The sequence below is a fragment of the Eptatretus burgeri genome, chromosome 15, assembly GCF_056783735.1.
Source record: "Eptatretus burgeri isolate ZD-2024b chromosome 15, Ebu_testis_v1, whole genome shotgun sequence".
Taxonomy (NCBI): domain Eukaryota; kingdom Metazoa; phylum Chordata; class Myxini; order Myxiniformes; family Myxinidae; genus Eptatretus; species Eptatretus burgeri.
This window is the reverse complement of record NC_140975.1, coordinates 14,498,887-14,524,925: the sequence shown is the minus strand read 5'-3', so window position 1 is coordinate 14,524,925 and position 26,039 is coordinate 14,498,887. Positions and strand designations below refer to the sequence as shown.

General features: G+C 36.8%; 1 protein-coding gene across 3 annotated transcripts in view; it reads right to left on the bottom strand.

Moving 5' to 3' along the window:
* Nucleotides 1–18,488: 18,488 nt before the first annotated feature.
* LOC147011580 (adhesion G protein-coupled receptor G2-like) overlaps nt 18,489–26,039 on the bottom strand; it is a 65,337-nt gene continuing 57,786 nt past the window's right edge. For all 3 annotated transcript variants that reach the window (XM_085858342.1, XM_085858343.1, XM_085858344.1), the window contains exons 20-22: nt 20,382–20,483; nt 20,018–20,159; nt 18,489–18,682 (exon numbers count right to left, since the gene is read on the bottom strand). In XM_085858342.1, coding sequence (XP_085714468.1) covers nt 20,032–20,159; nt 20,382–20,483 — 230 coding nt within the window. In that variant the 3' untranslated portion in view covers nt 18,489–18,682; nt 20,018–20,031. The remainder of the gene's footprint in view (nt 18,683–20,017; nt 20,160–20,381; nt 20,484–26,039) is intronic.

Genomic DNA, 26,039 nt, shown 5'->3' with positions numbered 1-26,039 from the left:
AAAAATTCATAAATGTCTTGTTATAAAACTCTCTACCCTCATCAGTCCACAATTTCTTAGGTTTTCTCTTACTTTTATTAAATATCTGTTGAAAAGCTAACATAAGAGTATTACCTGTTTTGTTTTTAAAGGGACAACCCACGATATCTACTCCTCAAATCAATAACGGTTAAAAGCATACTTGTACCCCTTATCATTATTGAGTTCAATCAAATCAGCAGACCAGATATAATCAACTTCCTTGGAATAAACTTTCCTTCTCTGAAACTTTGTGAATATTGGTTTATGTAATTCATCACTTAATTGCTCTTCAGTCTTAATGACATCATTAGAGCCTATAAGTTTTTTGAATTTCCAAGTCCAAGTTTCAATTTAGCACTAATCATCTTCTTCACGATGAACCTATCAACTTTTTCTCTCAAGGTTGGATTTTGTATCAGAGACAAATTATATAACATTTCTCTATCGGCTTCATGCTTTTCTTCCAACGTTGTGGTATTCCCATAATCAATATCGTGTCTCATGCACACTTCATCAACTCTATTGATTGGTTTACTCCAGGATTTAGGATTGTCTGCCTCATCTAATCTTTTATCCAAGTTTGTGCCTGGACCACAGAAAGAATACCCTGGAAGATGTAATTCCCTGGTATTCCAGTAGTTGTAAATTTACTTCCTGATAAAAACTTTTGTATATCTCCTCCGAGTTTGTGTTTGGAGATAAATTGATTTTTTTTGAACCACACACCGAATATATACCTTTTGTATAACCCTGTTATTTTTACTTTTAATATATGAAATATTTTTAGTATTAGTTTTCTTTTTTACATTTGAGACAATAACTCATTTATTTATGAGAAAAATTTCTGCAGAGTGCAAAAACCTTTTTAGTTTCCAACATGCACATTTGAATCTTAATTTTTAAAACATAAAGAATCCTTAGAAATGCCTTCACTCTCTCCTCCATTTATTTAAGAAAAAACTTGAATTAAAATACATGTCTTCTCGATGTCGATAGTCTTGTCGAAAGTATTGCAAATAGCTTTTTTAATTCTTTGTATTCCTCTCTGGTGAGATAAGTTAATTTCTTTAATACCTCTATTCTTTTTTGAATCTCACTGGTTTCCATATTTTGATATTTATTCATTCTCTCTCTCTTCTCTCTTTCCTCCTTCTCTCTCTCCTCCTCCTCCTTTCCTCCTCCTCTTCCCTCTCTTCTTCAACTCCTTCCTCATCCCTTACTATACTTGAATCGTTTACACCCCATAGAATATTATACATATATTCATCAGGATTTCTTGTTATTCCTGTATCCAAAATAATTTTTTTTTACAACAGGATACCAATAAAATTTCTTTGAATTTCTAAAAGAGCCTTTACCTTTTCTTAACCTTATAATTTTTTCATTATTTAACATTCTAATTAAATCTAAAGTTGTTGGTTTATCAACATCAGCATAATGCCAATCTTTTATTGAAAATACCTCATTCTTATGTTGTAGAACATATTTATTAAAATACCGAATACCCTTTTCTTGAAGGTATGCTTGAACACAGAAATGATAATTTTCTTGAAGCCTTCTTGCTGTCATTTATGTATTAGAAATATATGTTAGAATAATATTATGGCACGAAACACCTCCCCATCTTCCCATAGTTAAATCATTTTGTATTTCCTTACTTATTATATATAATCCTGTTTTTCTGTTTTCATGAGATAAACAAGGGCAAAACCATTATTATATTTACCCTTATTAAATTCTTTTTATTTGTTGTTTACTAATCGTGGCTCCACAAAACTCATTCTCGATACCAAGTGGATAATATTCTTCCTTACGAGACTGATTTAATTGTTCCAGGTCTTCGAGGTTAATTTTAAATGACCAATTATAATTCTAAATCATTCATATCATACCCCCATTGTTCTATTCTCATACAAACGATACGCCTCTTCTTTATAAAAATTTATTTTAATTCGAACTGTGAATTCTGTATGACCTGGAGATAATATCAACACTTCTGTATCTTTAGAATACACAGCCGTTTTATTTAAGTATGTATATTGTGATAAATCGCTTAATCTCACCAAGTCATTCGCGTCAGTCGGGCTTGGATAATTTTTTAATTTATAAGCATTTTTCATGTTAATATTTTTGTTTATATTATATTTATATCGTTCAGCCTGTGCCTTTGTATAATAATTTGATAAATCAATATCCAGTTCTTGAGATACACCAAAGATAGAACCATCTTTACCAACATAAGTCATTTATATTAGATTAAAAATAATATCATAAAATTTTTTATTTTTGTTGAGTTGAAATAACACATATAGACATAATTGACCACAACACTTGGAATTTAATTCTTGGACTTGAAATGTTTGATAAACACCATTCTGTAAGAATTTTATGACTTCAACAGGTGGTGGAAGACCAAAACTATCAAAATAATATTTGTCTTGACTATTAAAAATACAAACCCAATGAGAACCGTTCCCATCATTATCTTCTAAGTTCATAATAATATTCTTTGTATGTTTCGACACATTTGTTAATTCATCTCTCATACAAATAACCACATTATGAATTTTTAATTTCTTACAATATTTGACAAGTTGTAAATTTGATGTTGTATTCTTTCCAAATTCTTTCAACCACTCATCAATGCTCATTTATTTATTAGAAAGATATAATCCATTACCTCTTTTCGTTAATTTTACACCTGCTTGTGCTATAGAAGAAAGCATATCTCCAACTAACAATCTCGCTTTATCAGGCAGACCTTCAAGTTTTTCAGCAAAATCTACAATTACACCACTTCCACTAATTTGTTTCTCCAACTCTTTGTTATGTCTTTCCAATTCTTTTGAGCCTGGAGTTGAGCCTTCCTTTCGTTGGCAGTTTTGACCGCTGTTGAAATACCACCCGTCAATGCTCCAACCGCACTTAAACCAGCAAATAAAGGAATTAGAAATGGGAGAAATCCTCCACTCGTCTCTCTTATTGAATATTTTTTCAACATTGGTTTTGTCATTTTAATTTTAAGTGAGCCAGTGTCATTCAAGATTTTAACCTGTTCTCTTGTGAGCAAAACATCAATTCTTACTGCTCCTTTTCTCTGAATTGTATTAACGTTAATCGTACATGCTTTTGATTTTGAACACAAGATGATAGTTTATGAAGATTGATTTGATTAACATATACCCCAGTTGGTACTTTGCCACTCATTTATTTAACAAAAAATTATGTGAGACTAATCATCACACCATTATCTGTATTAATCTGCAATTCTGTTTCTTCCAAAAGCAAACAATATGTATCAACTTCTTCACTCTCTCCTCTTTCAATGTATAGGGAAGTATCCACTGATTAGACTTTATAGTTTCTTTTTGAGCGCTCAGGTCAAACGTATAGATTGTATACAAACTTTTAAATGCTGTCATATCCAAAATAGGTTCTTTATTTCCATTACTTTCACACACCTTTTGGTAAGACTTGTATGCTTCAGCAAAATCATTTTTTTCCCAATTAATTTCCAATCTATCTCGTGGATAAAATGTTCCATCTAGAGAAACGCGAAGTTGTTTCACCTTAGCATTATCACTCAATGCATTATTCTTATCAGTCGCAGTATCACCATCTGGCTTTTTAAAAATCATCCACAGATATCGTGGCTTTCCTTCCAGAACACCCAAATTCCACGTGTAAGTAGTTTGATTGAGTTTAACGTGTTGACATCTTCTTTTGAGGTATGATACACTGAGTGGTTTTTTTGAGTTAAGTCTTCGATTCAACATCTCTTCTGTTTTAAGATTAGAAGTATATTCACTGATATACCAACTCATCTCCTCAATTACAAATTTATTCTCATCAACAAAAGCATTACCAACACCAAAAAGCAATCTATTTTCATTATCATTCCTTTGTAGTTGAAATCTAATTTTAAGACCATACAGAACTTTATCATAATCACAAAATCCAAATATACCTTTAAGAGGAACTGCCACAGTAAAACTATTTTCTGCTTTTGTATCATCATTATACATTCCTTTCCTTTGAGTATACCCAGGGTCTGTGTTTGTTCCCGTTGACATATCAGGAATAAAACCTTCGACAGACCCCTTTCCCATTCTATCACTGAATGTATAGAGTGTAAATTTCATCATTTCAGATACAGCAGAGACATAATCAACCGCTTCAACTTCTTGTCGTCTAATATACAATCGCACACTATCAAACATTTTCCAGAAGAAATCATTTACAAGTGTAGCGTTTGTGTTATTCCCAGCCTTAGTGAATTTAAATTTACACAACAAGAAACTTTCGGAGAGATTCAAATAGGTTTGTTGATTATTTATTTCAAAACTTTTTGTACCATTTGTATTCCAGTCTGTTCCAGTTATTGCATTTACCTTGAAGTAATCTTCTTTTTTAGTGGAGTTTGAGATAATAATAGTATCATCCAAATCATAGATACTATCAATTGCTTCCATACTTGTATTTATTTAGGAAAAAAGATGTTAAAACTTTTGAAACCCTGATCCAAGTATTTGAATTATTTTCTGTCGTTCTTGGGGGACAACTGAGTTTTACCTTTCTTAATTTCTTTTATTGCTTGTAATTTATGAGATTCTTTCTGAGCATCTTTTATACTCTTTACAGCACCTGCTACATTTCCCACAGCAGAAGCAGTTGAACCAATTAGGTCTTTATGTTTAAGAATAGTTGAACCAATACCCATGAGAGTATCAATTATCCCATCTCCTCTAAATTGATGTCCAACACCCTTTGTCTCTTAGGTTTATAGTATCCTCTACCAAGATACATACCTTCACCCTTGTAGTACGGGGAAAGGAACATCCCATCCCCTGTAATTATTTTATATTTTCCCAACTCGTGCTTCCTCACAATAACCATCGTATTTATTTATTGAAAAACTTCACGTAGGTGAATTCTGATGGATATAACTTCTCCATTAAAAGAGATCACACGATTATCTTGGTCGGTTATCCTAAAATTTACTCTGTGTATGGTTTTTCCTGACACAGGTAGATAAACCAAATTTTTAGGCTCCATATTGAATTTATAACCAATTGGGGTTGAGTATGCGCTGAATGAAAATATTGTATTTGTTTTTAATCCATCATTATAAGCACCATCAATCAAATCACAGTGAATTAACACCGAATTTATTCCTGAGGATATTTGAATGACATTATCACTGTAAAACGTCCCATTAGTTTCAATCTTTTTGAGGAGAAACCTAATAACTCTCTAAATGAATTATCAATTGTGAAATCAACCTTGTAGTTATTTTTAACTTTAATCGTTGATTTTGAAGTATGTTTTTGAATGTTTATAACAATATTTTTTGGTTCATCACCCTGTTCTTTCATAAGACGAGCAATTTCGAAGATATTTGAGAAATCTCGTATGCTCCGGTGAGACTGTTATCGCTTTTTGTATCCACTTCCGGATTATAACTAAACTTGTCATTTTTCTCGGTTATATTAAATAAGGTATTATAAGTCTCCATGGACAATAAAGATGCCTCATATTCTTTTGTTGTGTCAAGTTGTAGTGGGTATGGGAATGAAGATGTGTGGTCGCTTGTTGTGAAATTAAAACTCAGGATTGTGCTTCTCATCTTATTTAATATGAGATAAAATGTCTTTATATTGAGATTTATTAATTATTTTCATGTTCATCAACTGGTCTAAAATGGCTGATGCTTCATTAAAACAATTGTTATTTCCAGCCTTCTTACTGCCGAACAACAATAACAGTCTATTAACTAATTGCGATGGGTCATTTGGAAGAAAACTAATACCTGAACCAAGGATACTTAAAGCCTGAATAATGTGTTTCTCCTTCTCATTCTTCCTACTTTTACCAGAAAGAATAACCTTATAATTTAGAGTGTTCAGCAAATCAATATATACTCTATCATCATTATTTTCCATATCCAATGGTTTATCAATATACTTTGATTCATCCCTCACAGTTGAACCTTGTCTTCCATCTTTGTGAGAAGAAACATTAATCTCGGAGTTAGTTTAACAGGGGTTGAGCAGAACTTAAGAACCTTAATTCATCATTAAATATCAATACCTTTTCTTGAACAAGATGAAATATTGCTGGTTGTTCTGTTGGAATGAGTCCTGCTTTGGTTTTTGAATCCGCTGTATATTCATTGTTTTGAACAGCATTCACAATATAATCAGCGGCTTGATTAATCTCTTCCAGTTGTTGAAATAAACCTTCATCATCATATTCTAATTCTCCTAAATGCTCTAATTCTTCCTCCGTCATTTGACTGAAATCTTTTAACATTTGAAGCTTTCTAGGAGTATATTCTACTGTGGGAACTGTGGAAACATCTTTCATTTTTTCTTGGGAAGTTTTTAAAAGTGGTTTAAAAAATTTCTCTTGTTTTTTTTCAAATGCTTCTTCTCCCGTTAGTTTCTGTCTGCGTTTCTTCTTTATGTCTTCCTGTTGTTTTACAACTTTTGAAACCAACTCTTGATGTTCCTTAAATCTTCTTGCTCTTTCTTTTGTATCCATTTATTTATTGTAAAATATCATTTAATGAATTGTAAAGATCAACAGGGAAATTTTCCTTTTCTTCATCATTCAAGTAGATGTGTTCAAATAAATCCTTTTCTTTAAATATTTCATCAAATTCTTTATTAACATTAATGCGAGTTGTAATTTCTTCTTCACTAATCCTTGCATCTCTACTTTTCATACGCTTTGTGTTGAGTTTCTTCATCAACATCAAAACCGAATGATAAAATCTTCACTCCGCTCAGATATTTAATAATTTGTCTCTGCTCCTTCTGGATTAGTTTCTAATATCCCAACACCACCAGATTTTAGTTTCTTTAACTCACTCTTACAATGTGAATATTTTGTTGTACCAAGAGAAACCTCCTCAAATATTTGTCCTTCATTCCTCAATCGCATATGTTCCTCCACTGAAATATAGTGATAATCTTCACCTTTTACTTCTCCAGGTCTTATTGCTCTAGTTGTTGTTGATACAATGCGTATCACGGGGTGTTTTTTAAGTAAATTTACAATATTCTCATTTGTACTACACAAGAACCTTGATTTATGAAAGTTTTTCCAGAAGCAGATTTACCCACAAGATTTATAATAATAGTTGTCATTTATATATGTAATTGTTTATAAAACAAAAAATATATCCCTTAATATCTCATCTTGTTTCACAACAATATATTTATATTTTTCAGTCGTGTGCTTCATATAATCCTCAAATTTCTTTTTACTACATAATGTAGAACAATTATCTCTCCAAAATTATTGATATCTATTGAATTTAACTTGAATAAAATAAAAGTATTAGCATTGTTTCTGATGGAACGACGAGGAAGTTGAAAGTACGATTGACTAAGATAAATACAATTACAAGAAGAATGTCTCCTCTTGTGTAGTAGCTGTCCATTACCGTTTGGTTTCTCTCATTAACACAATCATCAAAGATAACGAGGTTCTTTTTTGATTTATCCAAATCTTGGGAGACGGTATATCATCCGTATTATCACTAAGAATACAAGTTATAAGATTTGATTTCTTTTTACATCTCTGTGTATCACAAAATAGTTGAATTATATCTTCAATGTTATAATCATTTAGGTTTTTTTGACGTTTAAATAAACCTATTATATCTTCTTTTTGAAGACCAGCATTAAAACCTTGTGAGAGTAGTTGATACTCTGGTTGAAAACTCGACTTTGTGAAAATTATTAAATTATCATAATCTAAAAAGTTGGGAGTGAGGAGCATTTTTAAAAGTAAGCAGGTTTTTTCCACATCCACTTGAACCAACTATGAGACATCTTAATGAATTTGGGAGATTTTTATGGTTGTTAAATTTTATCTTATTTTCCCAAATAGGTAAAAAATCATTCATTTATATATTTGAAAAACAGGTTATTTAATTTATTATTGGCTTTTTAGAAACTCTATATTTTATCCTAAGTTCAGGTTTAATTCCAAGATAATCCATTATTTTATTTATACAATATCTTGTGTTGATATTTCCCTCAAAATTACCTCCATCCATAATATACAACAACAATCCTTTGAACATTTCTCTTATACGCTCAGTTTCTTCCCTTGTAAGGAAAGGTGTGTTATCATCCTCATACTTTACATTAATTTCTGTAATCAATCTTGGAAAGTAATTAATTTTTCGAGTAAATCTAAAAAAATTATTTTCCTTTTATATTTTTTATTATCATTAATTAGAAGATAATCACAGAATATACATTGTTTATAGGCTTTTGACTCTGTGTTTAATCCCTGTCTTTCACACGCAGGACAATTCTCAAATTTGTCATATGGAGAATCAGGAAAGTCTAGCATATTTATAAAGTAAAACTTTACTTAAACTGAAATTCATCTATACTTTCAGTTGTATATTACCATCGATATCGATATACTTTTTCATTATCAGATTCAGCGACAACATTTTTTATATTAAAGGTAATTTTAAAATTATCGTTAACTACTATTGAACTAAATGTCATTTCACCTGATATATTAACATCCTTTATTTCATCAAGATTTACATCTTTAGGGTTGTTGAAAAAAATACAAATTTCTCCTTGCATATTACAGATGGTCTTATCTTTTCTTTCTAAAGCTTCATCCATAAGGTTTTTGTTCTTTGATACTTTTTTCTTGTTTCATTGCTTTTTCTAGTTTTGAATATATTACTAGAAGGAGAGGAGAAACTTTTGTTAGAGATACTTTAATTGATGTTCTACCAGGTATACTAAAAGCCCTTCCACTGAAGGAAATTGAAGAACTCATATTATTTACCATAATAGTTTTATCCAATAGTTGTTATATTTATCTTTGTTCAATTTTACATCCTTGACATATTTCTCAGTATCTTTAACAGATGAAGAGATTGATTGAAACTTGTCTTTGTGTCTTGAAACATTGTATTTATTAAGTGAAAAAGTTGGAGGATAAAATGTTTTTAAGCACAGATTCACCTATAATTAAACGAAATTTTCATCAAGAAAATTTTAGTTTAAGCAAAGTTTTATTCTATAAATATGGTGAATAATAACGTACTGCGATGTTTGTAATCACGAATATAAACATTATAGAAAACACCTCCGAACCAACAAACACACATTTAATCTATTTCATCAAATATCTCCTCTTGAGTTGGAAAGAAAACATTGTGATATCTGTTCAAAGGATGTTTTGAAGAGTAGTTATAATCAACATCTTCAATCACAAAAACACAAAAAAAAATGAGTTTAAAGTAAAGGAGACTATTATATTAAAAACACTGATGAGGCATTTAAAGGGCATATAAAAATAAGGATTTTTCAATTTGGAGAACCCGGTCCATCATCAATAGCTGAATCAATTGAAATAGTGAAACCCGATGTTGAAAAATTTATTAAAAAGACATTAAAAGAAATAAAAACTTTAAAGTTTTATATGGGAGTGAAAATGAATATGAAAAGACAAGATGAAGAACAAACTCCTTATATGAGAACAGATCTTCATTTTATAACATCATTTCAAGATTTTTTGAATAGTGGGATTTATGAAGAACTATCAAGACAAGAGGAGGATGTTGATAATACAGTGGTAGGGAAGTGGATTCAATATTAAAAAATCATCTTTAGATATACACATTCTAAAATCAAACCCTCTTAAAGCTTCTTCTTATATTGAATTACCAAAAGAAATAAAACTAAAGAAGGCAGTTGTTAATATTAAGAACAATGATAATAAATGTTTTCTCTGGTCTGTTCTTGCTCACTTACATCCACCAAAATGTAATTCAGAAAGAGTAAAACAATATATGAAATATGAGAATACCTTAGACATTAAAGATTTTAAATTCCCAATGCCATTAACAGATATTCCTAAATTTGAGAAAAAGAATAATCTTTCTATTAATGTATATGGATTAACGGATACAAACAAAGTTCAAATATTAAAAATTTCAAACAACTATAAAAATGAAGAAACACACATTGACCTTTTATATTTTAGTGTTGGAAAGAATTCACATTACACATACATCAATAATTTATCAAGATTAATCTCTTCTCAGGTATTCAGAACAGCAAACAAAATATATCCTTGTGTTTATGTCTTAATTCATTTCATACAAAGAACGATTAGAACAACATTCAAAATATTGTAGTAATCATAAATCAGCTGTAATTACAATGCCTAAACCTGGTGAAAGATTTATTTTGAAGATTATAATAAATCTATCATGCACCCATTTGTGATATACGCTGATTTTGAATGTATCCTTAAAAAAGATAAATACTGCTTCTCCTAATCCAAAAGAACCATATACAAATAAATATCAAAAACATATTCCTTGTGGTTTTTGTTATTATATCAAATCATCTGTTGGAGAAAAGTATAACAAACTTGAACATTATCGTGGAAAAAATGCTTCACAAGAGTTTGTAAAACGATTAGAAAAGGATTGTATAAGACTCACTAAATTAATGAAAGAAACAAATGAACCGATGAAATTAACCAAAGAAGAAAAATTAGAATTTAGAATGAACAATATCTGTCATATTTGTGAGGGGGAAATTAAGGAGTTTAAAGTTAGAGACCATTGTCATCTTACTGGTAAATATAGAGGTCCCGCTCATTCCTGTTGTAATCTTAATTATAAATTACCTTCTTTTATTCCAGTCTTTCTTCACAACAGCGCCAACTATGATACACATCTATTTATAAATGAACTTTCAAAAACACCAGGGAATATTTCTGCTATAACAAACACAAGTCAAAAGTATATTTCATTTTCAAAAATGATATTCACAAAACCTTTAACTCGTATTAGGTTTTTAGATTCTTACAAGTTTATGGGAACACCACTAGCCTACCTCGCATCAAATCTAAGCTCCACGGACTCTTTTCCAAATCTTAATTCATTCTTTCCAAAAGAGGAAATTCTCACTCAAGAGGAAATTCAGATTAAAGAGAGAATTCAAAGTAAAGAGGAAATTGTAACTGAAGATGAAATTCTAATTATAAAGAAAATTCGAACTAAAGAGGAAATTCAGATTAAAGATGAAATTTTGATTAAAGAAGGAATTCTTACGAGAGAGGAAATTCAAACAAGGAATGAAATTCAAAGTAAAGAGAAAATTCTTACAAGTAAGGGAATTTATCCTTATGATTATATGGATTCATTTATGAGATTTAAAGAAACACAACTTCCTTCAAAAGAAAGTTTCTATAATAACCTTTATGAAGAAGAGATAAGTGATAAGGAATATAAACACGCACAAGAAATATGGAAAATATTTAAGATAAAGAACCTTGGAGAATATCACGATTTATATCTAAAAACAGATGTTTTATTGTTAGCTGATGTGTTTGAAGCTTTTAGATCACTCTGTCATAATAAAAATTGTTATGGATTAGATCCTGCCCACTATTTCACAGCTCCTGGTTTAGCTTGGAGTGCAATGTTGAAAATGACAAAACAAGATATAGATTTAATCAGTGATGTGGATATGCTTTTGATGATTGAGAAGTCCAAGAGAGGTGGAATATCACAAGTATGTTCAAAAAGATATGCTAAAGCAAATAATAAATATCTTCCAAATTATGATAGTGAAAAAGATAGTAATTATTTGATGTATTTTGATGCTAATAATTTGTATGGATGGGCAATGTCTCAATCTCTACCTTATGGTAAATTAGAGTGGGTGGAAGAAAAGAATTATGAAAAGGCTTTGATGAATATTGTTATTTCTTCTCAAGAGGAATTGAATGACGAAGAAGAAGGTTATTATTTTGAAGTTGATTTGAGGTACCCGAGTGATCTTCATAATAAGCATAAAGATCTTCCTTTTGCATGTGAGAAAGAAACTCCAAAGAAAGAATGGTTAAGTGATTATCATAAAAGTTTTAATATTAAAGGTAAATCAACAGAAAAGTTATTAACAACATTCTATGATAAAGAGGGATATGTTTGCATCAGAGAAGCTTAAAACAGTTTTTGAGAGAAGGATTGAGAGTAGCTAAAATTCATAGAGTTTTAAAATTTAAACAAAGTCCTTGGGTGAAAAAGTATATTCAATTCAATACAGATATGAGAGCAAATACAAAAGTAAAATTTGAAGGGGACTTTTATAAATTAATGAATAATGCTGTATTTGGAAAGACTATGGAAAATGTTAGAAACAGGCAAAACATTAGATTCGCAACATCTTGGAAAGAAGCTTCGAGATTGATAAATAAACCAAGTTTTGAGAGAGAAGAGGTTTTTTCAGAGAACTTTTCTGCAATTCATATGAAAAAGGAAAGTATTGTAATGGATAAACCAATTTATATTGGAACAGCAGTTCTTGATTTATCAAAGATATTGATGTATGATTATTTGTATAATGACTTAAAGAAAGAGTATGGTGAAAATGTTTCATTGTTGTATATGGATACTGATAGTTTTATCCTAGATATAAAAACTGATGATGTTTATGAAGATATGAAGAAAATATTGGAGTATATGATACAAGTAATTTCAGCAAGAAGAGTGAGTTATTTTCCAAAAAGAATGAAAAGGTTATTGGTAAGTTTAAGGATGAGTTGGGTGGAAAAAGTAATGAGTGAGTTTATTGGATTGAGAGCAAAGGCATATGCTTATAAGTATGGTGAACAGATTGATAAGAGGTTAAAGGGAATAAAGAAATATGTAATAAAGAAATCAATAACTTTTAGAAATTATTATAATTGTTTGATGAATAAGAAAGAAGAATATAGGAAAATGAATACAATAAGAAGTTATAAACATAACATATATAGTGAAGAAGTAAATAAAAAGGCATTAGGAGCCTTTGATGATAAGAGATTTATTTTAGATAATGGAATAGATTGTGTTCCATATGGATATTGTATGATAGAGTGTATAAAATAGATTATGTTTTAACGATGGGAAGATGGGTTAGGGTTTTTAAGGTCTACACGTTTTTTTCACAATATATAAATGGTTAAACCAAGTATTAATCAAACTAAAGAGTGGAGAAAATCTCAGTCTTGGTATATAAATGGAAAACATAATGAATGTGAAAAATATCAAATAAGTCTTATTGAAAAAATAACTAAAACAAAGGTAAATAAAACAAATAAGCGAATTAATTTAAAAACTAGTAAGTTAGAGGATGTAAAGAAAAAAATGAATATCCTTGAATGGACTGAAAACTTTGATGGTTATCAATTGAACAATGAAAAAACAATTTACTATAATCTCAAAATGATATGTGGCTCAGGAGGTGGTCAAACAAGAGCATTAAGAGAAGTTTATCATTTCGTAATGGCACAAATGGGGTATCTTAAAAAATATAAAGATTCAAATGTTTTGTTTGTCAATATTTTAGATGGGGATTATTGTGCAAAGAAAATTAAACTATTGAAGGAATTTAAGAATGAACAAATCTTTATAGGTTCAATGAGTGAGCTGTTCAACCCCCAGGTGTTCAATTCAATGAGGTTCAACCTCCAAGTTAAAAGGGGAGACAAATAAATATACCTTGGGATAAAAAGGGGATTTATTTTTAGGGAAAAAAAATATAAATCGCTGAAAATCCCCCATTCATTTACATGGGGAAAAGTGAGCCAGAATCAGTATTCTTACCCTACTCATATCCACCATTTGATGATTGATGAATGTGTTAGACTGAAAGGAAAGCACAGATTTTAAACTCATAATACTGATGATAACGCTTTATTGGTAAAACTCAAAATACTCAAAAAAACCCTTTAATGTAAGAAACCAGGATAGTTCAAACTTGATCTTCCATTTTATTTATAACTTTGCTTTGTCATCTCACTCACTGAAATCTAAATTTTCAACACATGCATTGAAATAGGAAACGTGCTTGTGGGTATTGGTTATCAACAATATAAGGACAAGTTCCTTAAAAAAAAACATGTAATTGACTTCCAGGTATTGGACAAAAAAAATGGAAACACCAATGTAAAGTCATTTAAAATGGCGTTGGGACACCACATGCGGCCGGTATGGCCTGTATGTGCAGTTGCATATAGAATCCACCAGCGTCTGGAATTCTCCAGGAGGGATGTGGCACCATTCTTCCATGAGAAAATCAATCAACTCACACCTGCTTGAGGGAGGTGGAAAACGCTGTCTTGGGCGTCCTTCCAGAATATCCCATAAATGCTCTTTTGGGTTCAGATCTGGTGACTGAGAATGCCATGACATATGGATAACATAAGTATCATGCTCATTAAACTATTGGGTGGCCACACGTGCTCTGTGGATGGGGGCATTGTCATTCTGGAAGACACCCCTCTTATTGGCGGGAAATAAATGCTGCAACATGGGGTAAAGATGATCAATATACTCAGTGCCATTAAGTAGCGACCTTGCCTTCTAAGGGAATGACTGCACCAAACCCATGGCAGGAAAATACACCCCACATCATTCCACAACCACCAGAACCCATCACTGTTGGAACCAAACACTCAGGATTGGAGAGTTCTTTAGGTTGGTGCCACACATGCACTCCTCCATTTGTCAAGAACATCATGAAGGATGATTCATGTGACCACATCACATTTCTCCACTGCTTGGAATTCCATTGCTTGTGCTCTTTGCATCACTGGAATCACAAATCTGCATTTCCAGGTATGATGAGTGGTTTGTGTACTGCAACCCAACTATGGTATCCCGCTCTGTGGAGTTCTCAGTGGACCAGTTTTGATGAAACTGGCTGCTCGCACCACAGGTTGACATTTCCAGTCAATTGATCTGTATTTGCTCGCCTACTTTGGCTTTCACTTCAAATTAATGCATGGATATCACGATCCTGTAGTATGTGCTTCCGCCCAATGTTGCCCTTTGCTAATGATGTCTTTCCCTCGGAGTTCCATGCCGACATCACCTTTGACACTGTTGCTTGTGAAACATCAGCAAGTTGAGCTGTCTTTGTCACTGAAGCTCCTACCAAACACGACCCAACAATCACCCCCTCTTTCAAAGTCACTGCGGTCTCCTATTGTAGCCATAATTATCGGCAACCAAGCCTGTGCAGCAGTTTTATACATGACCCTAAGCATGATGGGATGTTACTCATGTGTGGAAGCCATTGCTTTAAATATACTTGGCATCCCTTATTTTCCCAGGTTTTACCATTTTTTTTGTCCACTAGCTGTACATTAAAATTTTAATCTTCTTCAGTAATAAACACAAGTCCAACGGGAGAGTTCATGGAACACCTTACCCCCGTGCAATCTTGAGAAACAAGGATATGGGTGGGGTCTGCTCGCAGCAAATCTGATTGGTTGAGATGATGCAAAATGCCAAAATGTTTTGTCCAAATACTGCTAAACGGAATGTTTTTGAAAGTGCCAAAAAGGCGATTTGTGTTCTACAATGTTCAAGTAAACAATTCAGTTGGAATATAATTAATATTTGGAAGATTGTACAAAAAACACATTTTTTTTTTGGTAAGTTTACCGCCATTGATGCAGCGTCTTTTATACCACCTTAGTTACCACGTCACATTAGTTACTCATGCATGTTGTTTGTGACCTTTATGAGGTCATTTAAAACAGAAAGTTTCCTGTTTGGAATGATTTTCAATTTGGTTTGACTGCCAGACAGGCAGAGTAAAAAAAAAATCTCACTCCTCTGCGCATCCTGTGCGATTGGGATGAAATCAGAGTTAAAGTCCTGCTAAGCCACAGCGTACACTTTGGTTTCCGATTCATGTTCAAAATATATCATTCCATTGAAATTAAGTTGTTTCTCAATCATAAACTGATGTTTGTAGACAGACAAACAGAGAGACAAAGCGAGTCAATTGCTTAACCCCACTTTTTGCTTTGTGTGCGCAGGGTAATAATTAATATCTTAACCACACTAGTGTACCTATTGAAGTATTCCCGAAACCTATTTAAAATATTGATAAACCATGACAAAATAATACATGGAGAACAAACTCAATTTGGTTGATGGAGACGAAATGGAGCCAAAAATATAACATGAATCAGAGCGGGTTCATTGGGAGATTGAGATTCATTCACGGTAGTTCTTTCAGCAGATCTTTCCAGTTCTGTCCAGTTTTTTATTTGTCCAGTCCTGAGTGTTGCATCTGGACTTCAACCTTTTTCATTCTTACAGACCCCATTAATTGGTAGCCGTAGCTTTGTTCCATAGTTTTGATTGCCGGGTGCAAGTAACAACTGCCCCAGGACTCCGCACTACATCCACAGCTGTATATCCTCCGCACTATCCCCCTCCGGTAAAATGGCATCTGTGAGGATGACATGACATTTTTGGAACGATGATGTTTTGATTACATTACAAGCTGGGGACTGAACTCCAGCTTAACCTCCATGCGATGAACGGTGCACACATTGATGTCTCGCCTTGCCTGCGAAACACCAGGATGGCAGCTTATACCTGGGTCGGGATTAAACCTTAGGCTGGAACAGCTCCGAGTTGAATGTGGACAACATTCCTCAAGGGCTAAACTATCCTGCCAGCTCAAAGTTACAAACAATGATACTGTATACCCTCCCGTGTCTCCAAGCGATCAGTAGTTCCATGATGTGCCAGGTATTACTCAACCGATAGAACTCTTATCACAGAGAGTTGTTTGGATTTGATTTGGAAATCGGATCGAGGCCATACCAGCGTTTCCTATAATCCAATCAGGATAGTTGCACTTTGAATATCACCTCGTATATCAGACATAAAGGCTCCATTTGATAAGGATCACGTGCTCTGCTCTAACTGAGACACGAACTTGAGCAGATGGTTGATGGCGAATATGGCTTCTGTTGAGGACTTTAATTTCATTATTTCATAAGTGGGGTGGAAAAAATAAATGATTATCATTTGAACTCAAGCCGATTTTAACTAGAAGGGCACTTGGTAGAGCGCATACTTCCACCAGGTTGATTAGTTTACGTTTTGTTTCCCGCTGACAGGTGGGATCTGCATTCGGACCTGAACTAAAATTTAATCGGCTTGTTCTTGTCATCGAACCAACTCATCCAGCAAGTTGTGAAAAAGTCATTTTAAAAATTGTCTGATCATGATCTGGATTCGGAACTTCACCGAAATGGAATCAATTCTTCCTTGTTACATACCCAACCTGCCTATCAAGTTAAGTCCGAATCCGTCCACAACATTTTAAGAGATCCTGCTGTATGTCGTTTTTAGCCGCGATCACATAATAATGAAAAATCAATGTAAAAAAAATTCTCAGATCCAGATCCAGATTCGAATCTTCACCGAAATCCAATCATTTTGTCCATGTTACATACCCAAGCTCTCCACCGAATTTCGTCTGCAACTTTTTGAGATATTTTGTCCACAGACAGACAGGGGTGAAAACATAACCTCCATGCACCTTCGGTGGTGGAGGTAATTATATTTTATAACATGAAGGTGAGCAGGAAGAATTTAGCCAGGTCGGCACAAACGACAGCTTCACCGTGAAAACTGTGGAATGGTTGAAACAAAATTCCTCACTTTGGGAAAAACAACAGTGTTGGGGAAAAGGTCAACTGCAGTGCATGATTCACAATAAACTCGGACGTTTGCACAACAACTCAAACAAACAATTATCTGTTAATATGTGGAAGACCTTTGGGGACGATGGAATCGTTTTGATGGGAAAGATGAGTGATAGCCACATGTTTCATGAAGGTTATGGCCAACTAGTGCGGATGTGGTACACTTCCCCTTGAGCTGACTCGTCTCGGTTCGATTACTGATCAGATTTTAAAGTATTTGGATTGGTGCTTCGCCTGCACACTATTACACTAAGTGTGCTGTCTATCAGATGGACGTTTACCCGAGTACTCCTGTCTGCCCGAACAGGTTGTTGGTGCATGTTAAAGATCAGAATAAGGGAAGAGTGGGCGAGCTATCTCCGGCACCAAGCACAGATTACAAATTACAAATTCTTGCCCAATCAAACTCCAGTTGAACATCAGCCCTGGCCAGCCAGTTGACATCACATGTCTAAAACCAGCTTTTGGCCCGAAGACTTAAACCAAAAGCTTTCCCCAGCCATCTCACAATAAGGTGCGAATGATTGGGGACATTGAATATGTCGTTGCGAAGTAGATGGCTGAAGGACACCACTCAATCGCCAGTGCTTTATAACAACAGACCGGACGGATTCTCATTTGATGAAAGGTGATCGTGTCGTCATTTTGTGAACCTGCAAAAGAGGAATATTTGGGGAGTGAAACAGACTCATTCCATACTACTACACTAGTAGGTAATACCTGAAACACCTCTACACTGAACGATTTCCCTTTGTTTCAGTTTTTCATCAACATTTTGCTTTCTCTTTCATTGTTTCTTGCATATTTATATTTATTTGCACGAAACTGTCTTCCATTTTCATTCTTCGTCATCCCCTCGGCCATGCCTCACAACATCCTTTTTCTCATCAATACGCAATGAATTTGATGAGGGTTGTAATTTTTTTTGATTTAATCATTATCTAATTCTTTAATGTACAGGTATTAAGTATGATATACATCACATTGAATAAAGGCAAGATATGCAATCTCAGACTTTTGTAACTAGCCATTTCCTATGCAGAACTTCTTGCTGATTTTCACACATTGCAGTCTTCCATGATCCTCCTCGCTCTATCTAAGGAAGGGAAGATCAGGAGAAGGAGCATCAAAACATTGAAATGAAAACAAATAAAGAGTGCAGTATTATCTCAAACAAAAATATGTTGAACTACTACCACCGCCACTCCCACCACTCCAACTAAGGGGCATAGATGTAATTTGTTCAGGATGCTGGTGATAGGTCCTCCACACTTTGTGAAGGAAACAGTTGGATTTCTAACATCCACCAACTAATGCTGGCAGACAGAATACTGCTTAATGTCCATCTGAGGGACGGCACACACATTGATGAATGACCCTTCCTGTGAAACACTGGGATGACAGTTTATTGTTGGGTCAGGATTCCAACCTAGGCTAGACAGCTTCGAGGCAAGTGTGCAGACCTCTAGGCCATCCTGCCACCCCAGAGATATTGCTACAGATATAACTGTTGATTATTTTCCACATTATTGGAATTTCCCCCATTGAGGGGGAAACACAATGCCAGTGGTGCTCTCACATCAGAGGTAGGTGGTGACCTCTCTGGTTTACCACCTCTCCAGTGATTTTGCGACATTGATGCTCACATCACTCTGACCCTCCCCAACAACTCGAGGATGCATGCATTCTTCAAGTAATCTCTTCCTGATTAAACTCCAAAATCCAGGCCAACCACACATTTCAACTACGTTGCTCCTTACTTATGTAATTTATGGAACTGCCTTCCTGAAGCTGCTTCAATCCCCCTCTTCCCTCCAGGGCTTCAAACATGCAGTACACCACCATCTGACATCACCCCCAACCTTACTCACTATCTTTATTACCCCTATTAACCCTCCCTAAACCAACCTTCTTACACTTGCAAGTTTCAGTGTGGGTGTCTGTCTCTGTCTGTCTCTGTCTCTCTGTCTCTGTTCATTCCCTTGCTTAGTGTGTCCGACTGTTGCCGTGATTCCCCACTTTCTGCAGTTCATACCCTCTCTTCCATGATCCAAGATGTTGTAAATAACCAAAAGGCTGTTATTTCTATAAGGAATGCTTGAGTAATGAATTTTCTTTGTCAGTGACACTTTATAATGTAACAATGACCACATAACCTCATGCGCAACTATTTGAAGATTACGTGCTCTCAGGTCGTGAGCATTCAGGAGGAAGTGGAAAGAGAGTTTGTTTTGGAAATCGACCTGAGTCAATGGAAGGGAAGGTAGATGAGCTAATGCTGGGAATGTGATCAGATGACGTAAGGGAACTTGATTGCATCACGAGTTCCAAAATATAGTGTTTCGAGATTAGTACAGTGGAATTTTAATGAGCATAAAGAAAATTGGACAGTATATGAAGGTGAGCAAATTCAAGATGAGTTGTCGTTTACTTCTTTGGAGCTTTTCATCCATTTGGTGCAATAGTTGAAGCTTTCACTTTGACTTCTAAGCAAGCAGCCGGGTCTGGAGAGGTGTTGGAGCAAAGAGGGCGAGGAGCTCTTTGAAAATTAAACCAGCTTCTCTTCTCTCCTCCTTTAAAAAGAAAATAAAGGATAAATTCAGAAACACCTTGCTTTGCCGGTCTATCTTTCAGGTCATAAACTCTCCCATGAAATCTAAAGTAGGCCCTACACATAAAGTATCATGACAATTCAATCTTTATGGCTGGTACACATCTGAACTGCAACACGACCCTTAACAATGGTCTATTTACATCCACATTTGAAGTTATGGCCACATGTGAACCCAACGTACCGAACTTGCAAAGCCAGTGGAGCTGAATGGAGTTGAGCTGTTTGAGCCAAAGTCGTCGTACCTTCGGTCTCAAGATGCAGTGGAACAAGAAGATGCAAAACCCTGGTTATTGAGAGGCAACAGTTACAGGAATGAAATGAGGCTGAAAATGGATTGTTCAAGTGTATTCCCGAAAATAAACCACCAGAATGGAATATGATCACGGTTAAAGAGGAGCATCAGGGCAATGTTTTTTTTTTATCATAAGAGGAGTCTCAGGATGATACCTATTGATAATAATAAGTCATTGGACATATTTTGATTGCTCAGGATCCTATTAGAGGGTTTGTGCTTGATAATTATGACTAATTGATTGTCCTGCACATGGAATGTCTGTCCACACATTATTCCTTCATTCGGCATTATTAAAAACTAAATTAAAAAGATCATTTTATGGGTTATGCTGTTTGGCATTCCCATTTGAGCACTTGTTTCATGATGCTGTAATCCATCAATTCAAACCCCATATAATTGTATTGATGTGTCCATTGTTTACTAATGTCTTTGTAATATTGTTGTGTTGCCGGGTCTCAGTGGCGAGCACGACCGCTCGGGGGAGCAATAGTGTCGGCTCCACCGAACACCCGGAATTTAGGTCGTACCTTTGAGATAAATCCGAAAGTACGGGGCCTTTACAGGACCATGAATCGCCAATAATTCGACCGCGTGGAGTAGGGTTAATTGCCAACTTCAATATACCTATATCCACGCGGCAAAGCTACCGGGGAATTCACACCTTTGGCAGGCCTCGAGCGGAACGAGCCGTCACCGAGCTCGAACCGTGCGTAACCCGAGCGGATGGTTACCGAGGCCCGTCGGTCCAAATGTACAACTTCGGCAACGGCCTTCCTAATCCCCAATACGCACCATGGCGAACCAATGGCAGAAAGGACAAGGATGAGCTGGTACATTCAACAAAAGGGGAATTTATTTACAACAATAATTGGGGAACGAGGGGAGCACGTAAGGGCAGAGTTTTCCGAATATAGCAAGGCAAATAATGTACAAGGAACATAGGCACTTAACAGTTTCTACTTGTCAAACGGGGCCCACGGACACACACACACACACACACACACACACACACACACACACACACACACACACACACACACACACACACACACACACACACACACACACACACACACACACACACACACACACACACACACAGAAATACCCAGAAATGGACCCCGTCGGGTCTTTATTGAAGGCTTCCAGCTCGAAGATAGGTGAGCTGGAGACCAGAGCTAGCTTGGACCTGTCCGCCTCATGCGGTCTTCGCCGTTCTGGCTCGGTGGGACTCGAACCCGCAAGAACGATGCCATTCCAAGCGCCAGGGACGGAGGGTGAAGGACGGACGCCAACCAGCACGAGGGCGGACAAGGCAGTGAGCGCAAGCAGGCAAGGCGAGGCGGTTCGAGCTGTTCCGGCAGGCAAACCCCAACTGTACCCAGTCGGATCGCGCCAATCAATTATTCACTCCCCATCCAGGGGGGAGGGGACTCCCTCTCGTAATGCGCCCCCCTTTACTGGACAGTTTTGGTGCGTGATCCGCTCATTGCCCCTGTGATTGGCCAAAAGGGGCACCAAGTCCGCTGATTGGACCGTGGGACGTGGCAGGCATCACGGCGGACCGCCCCTCAAACAGGACGATGAGTAATATTGTCCTGCGTTGGCTCCCATTGGCCAAACGACAGCAAGCTCGCTCGCATCTCTCTGATTGGTCGAGAGAGACGCCAAGTCCTTCATTGAACTCCGCCCACCGCGAGCGTTATGGCGTCAGAATGGAGTGAGGCGAAGGTGGTGTTGTTGTTGTGAAAGCGAAGATGTAAAAGAAAACCCTTACTATCAAAATCACTCCACAGCGAACGGACATTTAATCACCCATTAGACACAGGGGATGGATTCTAACTATACACACATATACTTAATGAAATAACTGAGCTACGGGGACCTGTCTGTTGTGTGCTCATGGCTGCCAGATTCGTAACAATATATCTACACTATAAAAGGAGCCGTGTGTATGTCTGTCCGTCTGTGCGTGTGTGAGAGTTCCACCCATTTGTTGGAGAGTTTGCCCGACTCCACCCACGATTTCTATACCACTTCCGCCATATTTCTGTACTCTGTATAGGTCTGAGGTTTCATAGGCCTCTTTTGAAAGGCTCACACTTTCTGACTCTCTCACAGATTTATATTAACTTGAGTGAAGAGGAGGGAAGGAGGACAAAATGAGGGGGAGGGAGGGGGACAGTGTGAGAGGGAGGGAAAAGGGGGGGCAGAGTTGTTTCATCTGCAGCTTATGGCTGCAGGTTGCATCATTTTCTGGAAGTGTGGCTGTGCCACTGATGCAGTGCTCCTGTTTTCAGTAAGTTTGTACTCATTTAGCTGACCTCGGATGGATGACAGGTTGAGTCAACCCATCTGTTGTTATTTCAATTTCATGACAGGGGCTCAAACTGAAGACCCCAATATCTTAAGCCAGCCACCTCAACTGTTATGCCAATATCGGGCTTGGGGACAGAGTGAGGAGGAGGGAGGTGGGAAAGAATGAGGAGAGAGAGTGATGGCATGGGAGGGGGACAGAATGATGGGGATGGGAGAGAAAGAGGGAGGATGGGAGAAATAAAAGAATGGGAAGGGAAGGAGGGAGGGGTGAAAGAATGGGAGGGGGAGGGGAGAGAATGGGAGGGGGGAGAGAATGGGAGAAAGAATGGGAGGGGGAGGCGGGAGAGTTGAGGTCCTGAAGTCACATTTTACATTACATCAAATTCCCATGGATCCTAGCTCCTATCCCATTTGCCACAGGATAAAGCCTACTCTTTCCTTATCCATTCTTCACTGGAATCTGCTACATTTAAAATAAATCACAGATCTACACTTTTAAACAGCATATAAATACTTCGTAAAATGCACATTTAGTGAACATTCAGACTGTCTTCATCATGCCAGACCACACATACCTCACTGTGTGTACTACAGTGATGTGTTCAGAACTGCTTTCTGCTTTGATACATCAACCACTAATAGAAGAAACATTAAAAGTCTGTTTGGCTTGAGTACAGGGCTAATGAAAGATTGAATATTGATATTGATTACCTCTAAAACCTCCGATATGGTAAAATGTGTTTGCAACATGATACTTGTGCACATTTCCAGCAAAGTGATGTATGGTACATGTAGTTTGTAAAATAGTGACGATTCACAGGCATACTTCGTCATTCCAAACTTTAAACAGAGACCACTTCCTGTGTGAGCCTGATGTTCGCTTTATGGTTAGGGCAGCTGGCTTAGGATCTTAGGGTCCTGAGTTTGAGCTCCGTTGGCTGCTGAATTAACACCAGGTGGGGTTGACTCAGCCTGTCATCCTTCCGAGGTTGGCAAAATGAATACCAGTGTACTTGTAGAGAAGCACAGCATCAGCGGCACAGCTGCGCTTCCAAGAAATGATCGCTACCCTGGTAGCCAATCTGCCATACGCAAGAACTTCATGTGTGTATGACAGTACTGTACTGCATTATAATGTCGTGTATGTCTCCAAAAGTCATATTTGATACTTTTCTGTATTAATTTTTCTGCTTTGATCCATCGACCAGCACATGTCAGAAGTGGGATAAACAGGCCTGTATTTTTTCAGGCCTCAAAATAGCACTGATCTTCTTCTTCCTCTTTCGGCTTGCTCCCGTTAGGAGTCGCCACAGCGGATCAACCGTCTCCATTTCGCTCTATCCTCCACATCTTCCATTGACACTCCAACCACCCGCATGTCCGCCCTCACCATATCCATGAACCTCTTCTTTGGCCTTCCTCTTCTCCTCCTGCCTGGCGGCTCCATCTTCAACATCCTTCTCCCGATATACTCCGTTTCCCTCCTGTGCACATGTCCAAACCATCTCAATCTCACCTCTCTCACTTTGTCTCCAAACCGTCCTACCTGCGCTGTCCCTCTAATATACTCATTTCTTATCCTATCCATTCTCGTCACTCCCAACGAGAATCGCAGCATCTTTAACACTGCCACCTCCAGCTCCGCTTCCTGTCTTTTTGTTAGTGCCACCGCCTCCAAACCATACAACATAGCTGGTCTCATTACCGTCTTATATACTTTCCCCTTCACTCTTGCAGCTACCCTTCTGTCACAAATCACTCCTGCAACTCTTCTCCACCCACTCCATCCTGCCTGCACTCTCTTTTTCACTTCTCTCCCACACTCTCCGTTACTTTGGACAGTTGATCCCAAGTATTTAAACCAATCCACTTTCCCCACCTCAACTCCTTGCAACCGCACCATACCACCACCCTCCCTCTCATTTACGCACATGTACTCCGTCTTACTCCTACTGACTATCATTCCCTTTCTCTCCAATGCGTCCCTCCACCTCTCAAGGCTCGCTTCAGCCTGCTTTCCTACTCTCCCTGCAGATCATGATGTCATCCACGAACATCATAGTCCATGGAGACTCCAGTCTGATCTCGTCCGTCAACCTGTCCATCACCATTGCAAACAGGAAAGGGCTCAGAGTCGATCCTTGGTGCAATCCCACTTTAATCTTAAACCGGTCCGTCATTCCTACCGCACACCTCACCGCTGTCACACTGTCCTCATACATATCCTGCACCATCCTCTCATACTTCTCCACCGCTCCCGACTTCCTCATACAATACCACAACTCCTCTCTTGGCACCCTATCATAAGCTTTCTCTAAATCCACAAACACACAATGTAACTCCTTCTGGCCTTCCCTATACTTCTCCATCAACATTCTCAAAGCAAACATCGCATCAGTGGTGCTCTTTCCTGGCATAAACCCATATTGCTGCTCACAGATCGTCACCTCTCCTCTCAACCGAGCTTCCACTACTCTTTCCCACAACTTCATGGTGTGGCTTCACAACTTTATCCCTCTGTAATTTCCACAGCTCTGCACATCACCCTTATTCTTGAAAATCGGAACCAGTACACTTAATCTCCACTCCTCCGGCACCCTCTCACTTTCCAAGACTTTATGAAAGAATCTGGTTAACAACCCCACTGCCATCTCTCCTAAGCACTTCCATGCCTCCACTGGTATACCATCTGGGCCAACCGCCTTTCCACTTTTCATCTTCTTCATAGCAGTCCTCACTTCATCCTTACTGATCCACCCCACTTCCAGATTCACTATCTCCACCTCTTCCAACCTTCTCTCTCTCTCATTTTCTTCATTCATCAGCTCCTCAAAGTACTCCATCCACCTTCTCAACACACTCTCCTCGCTCGTCAGCACATTCCCATTTGCGCCCTTTATCACCCTAACCTGCAGCACATCCTTCCCAGCTCGGTCCCTCTGTCTTGCCAATCGGTATAAATCCTTTTCCCCTTCTTTTGTATCCAATTTCTCATACAGCTCGTCATATGCCTTTTCCTTTGCCTTTGCCACCTCTCTTTTTGCCTTTCGCCACCACTCCTTGTACTCCTGCCTACTTTCTTTTTCGCCAACCCCTTCTTCCTTATACTTTCCTGTACTTCCTCATTCCACCACCAAGTCTCCTTATCTTCCTTCCTCTATCCAGATGTCACACAATGTACCTTCCTAGCTATCTCCCTCACAACTTCTGCTGTCGTTGCCCAAT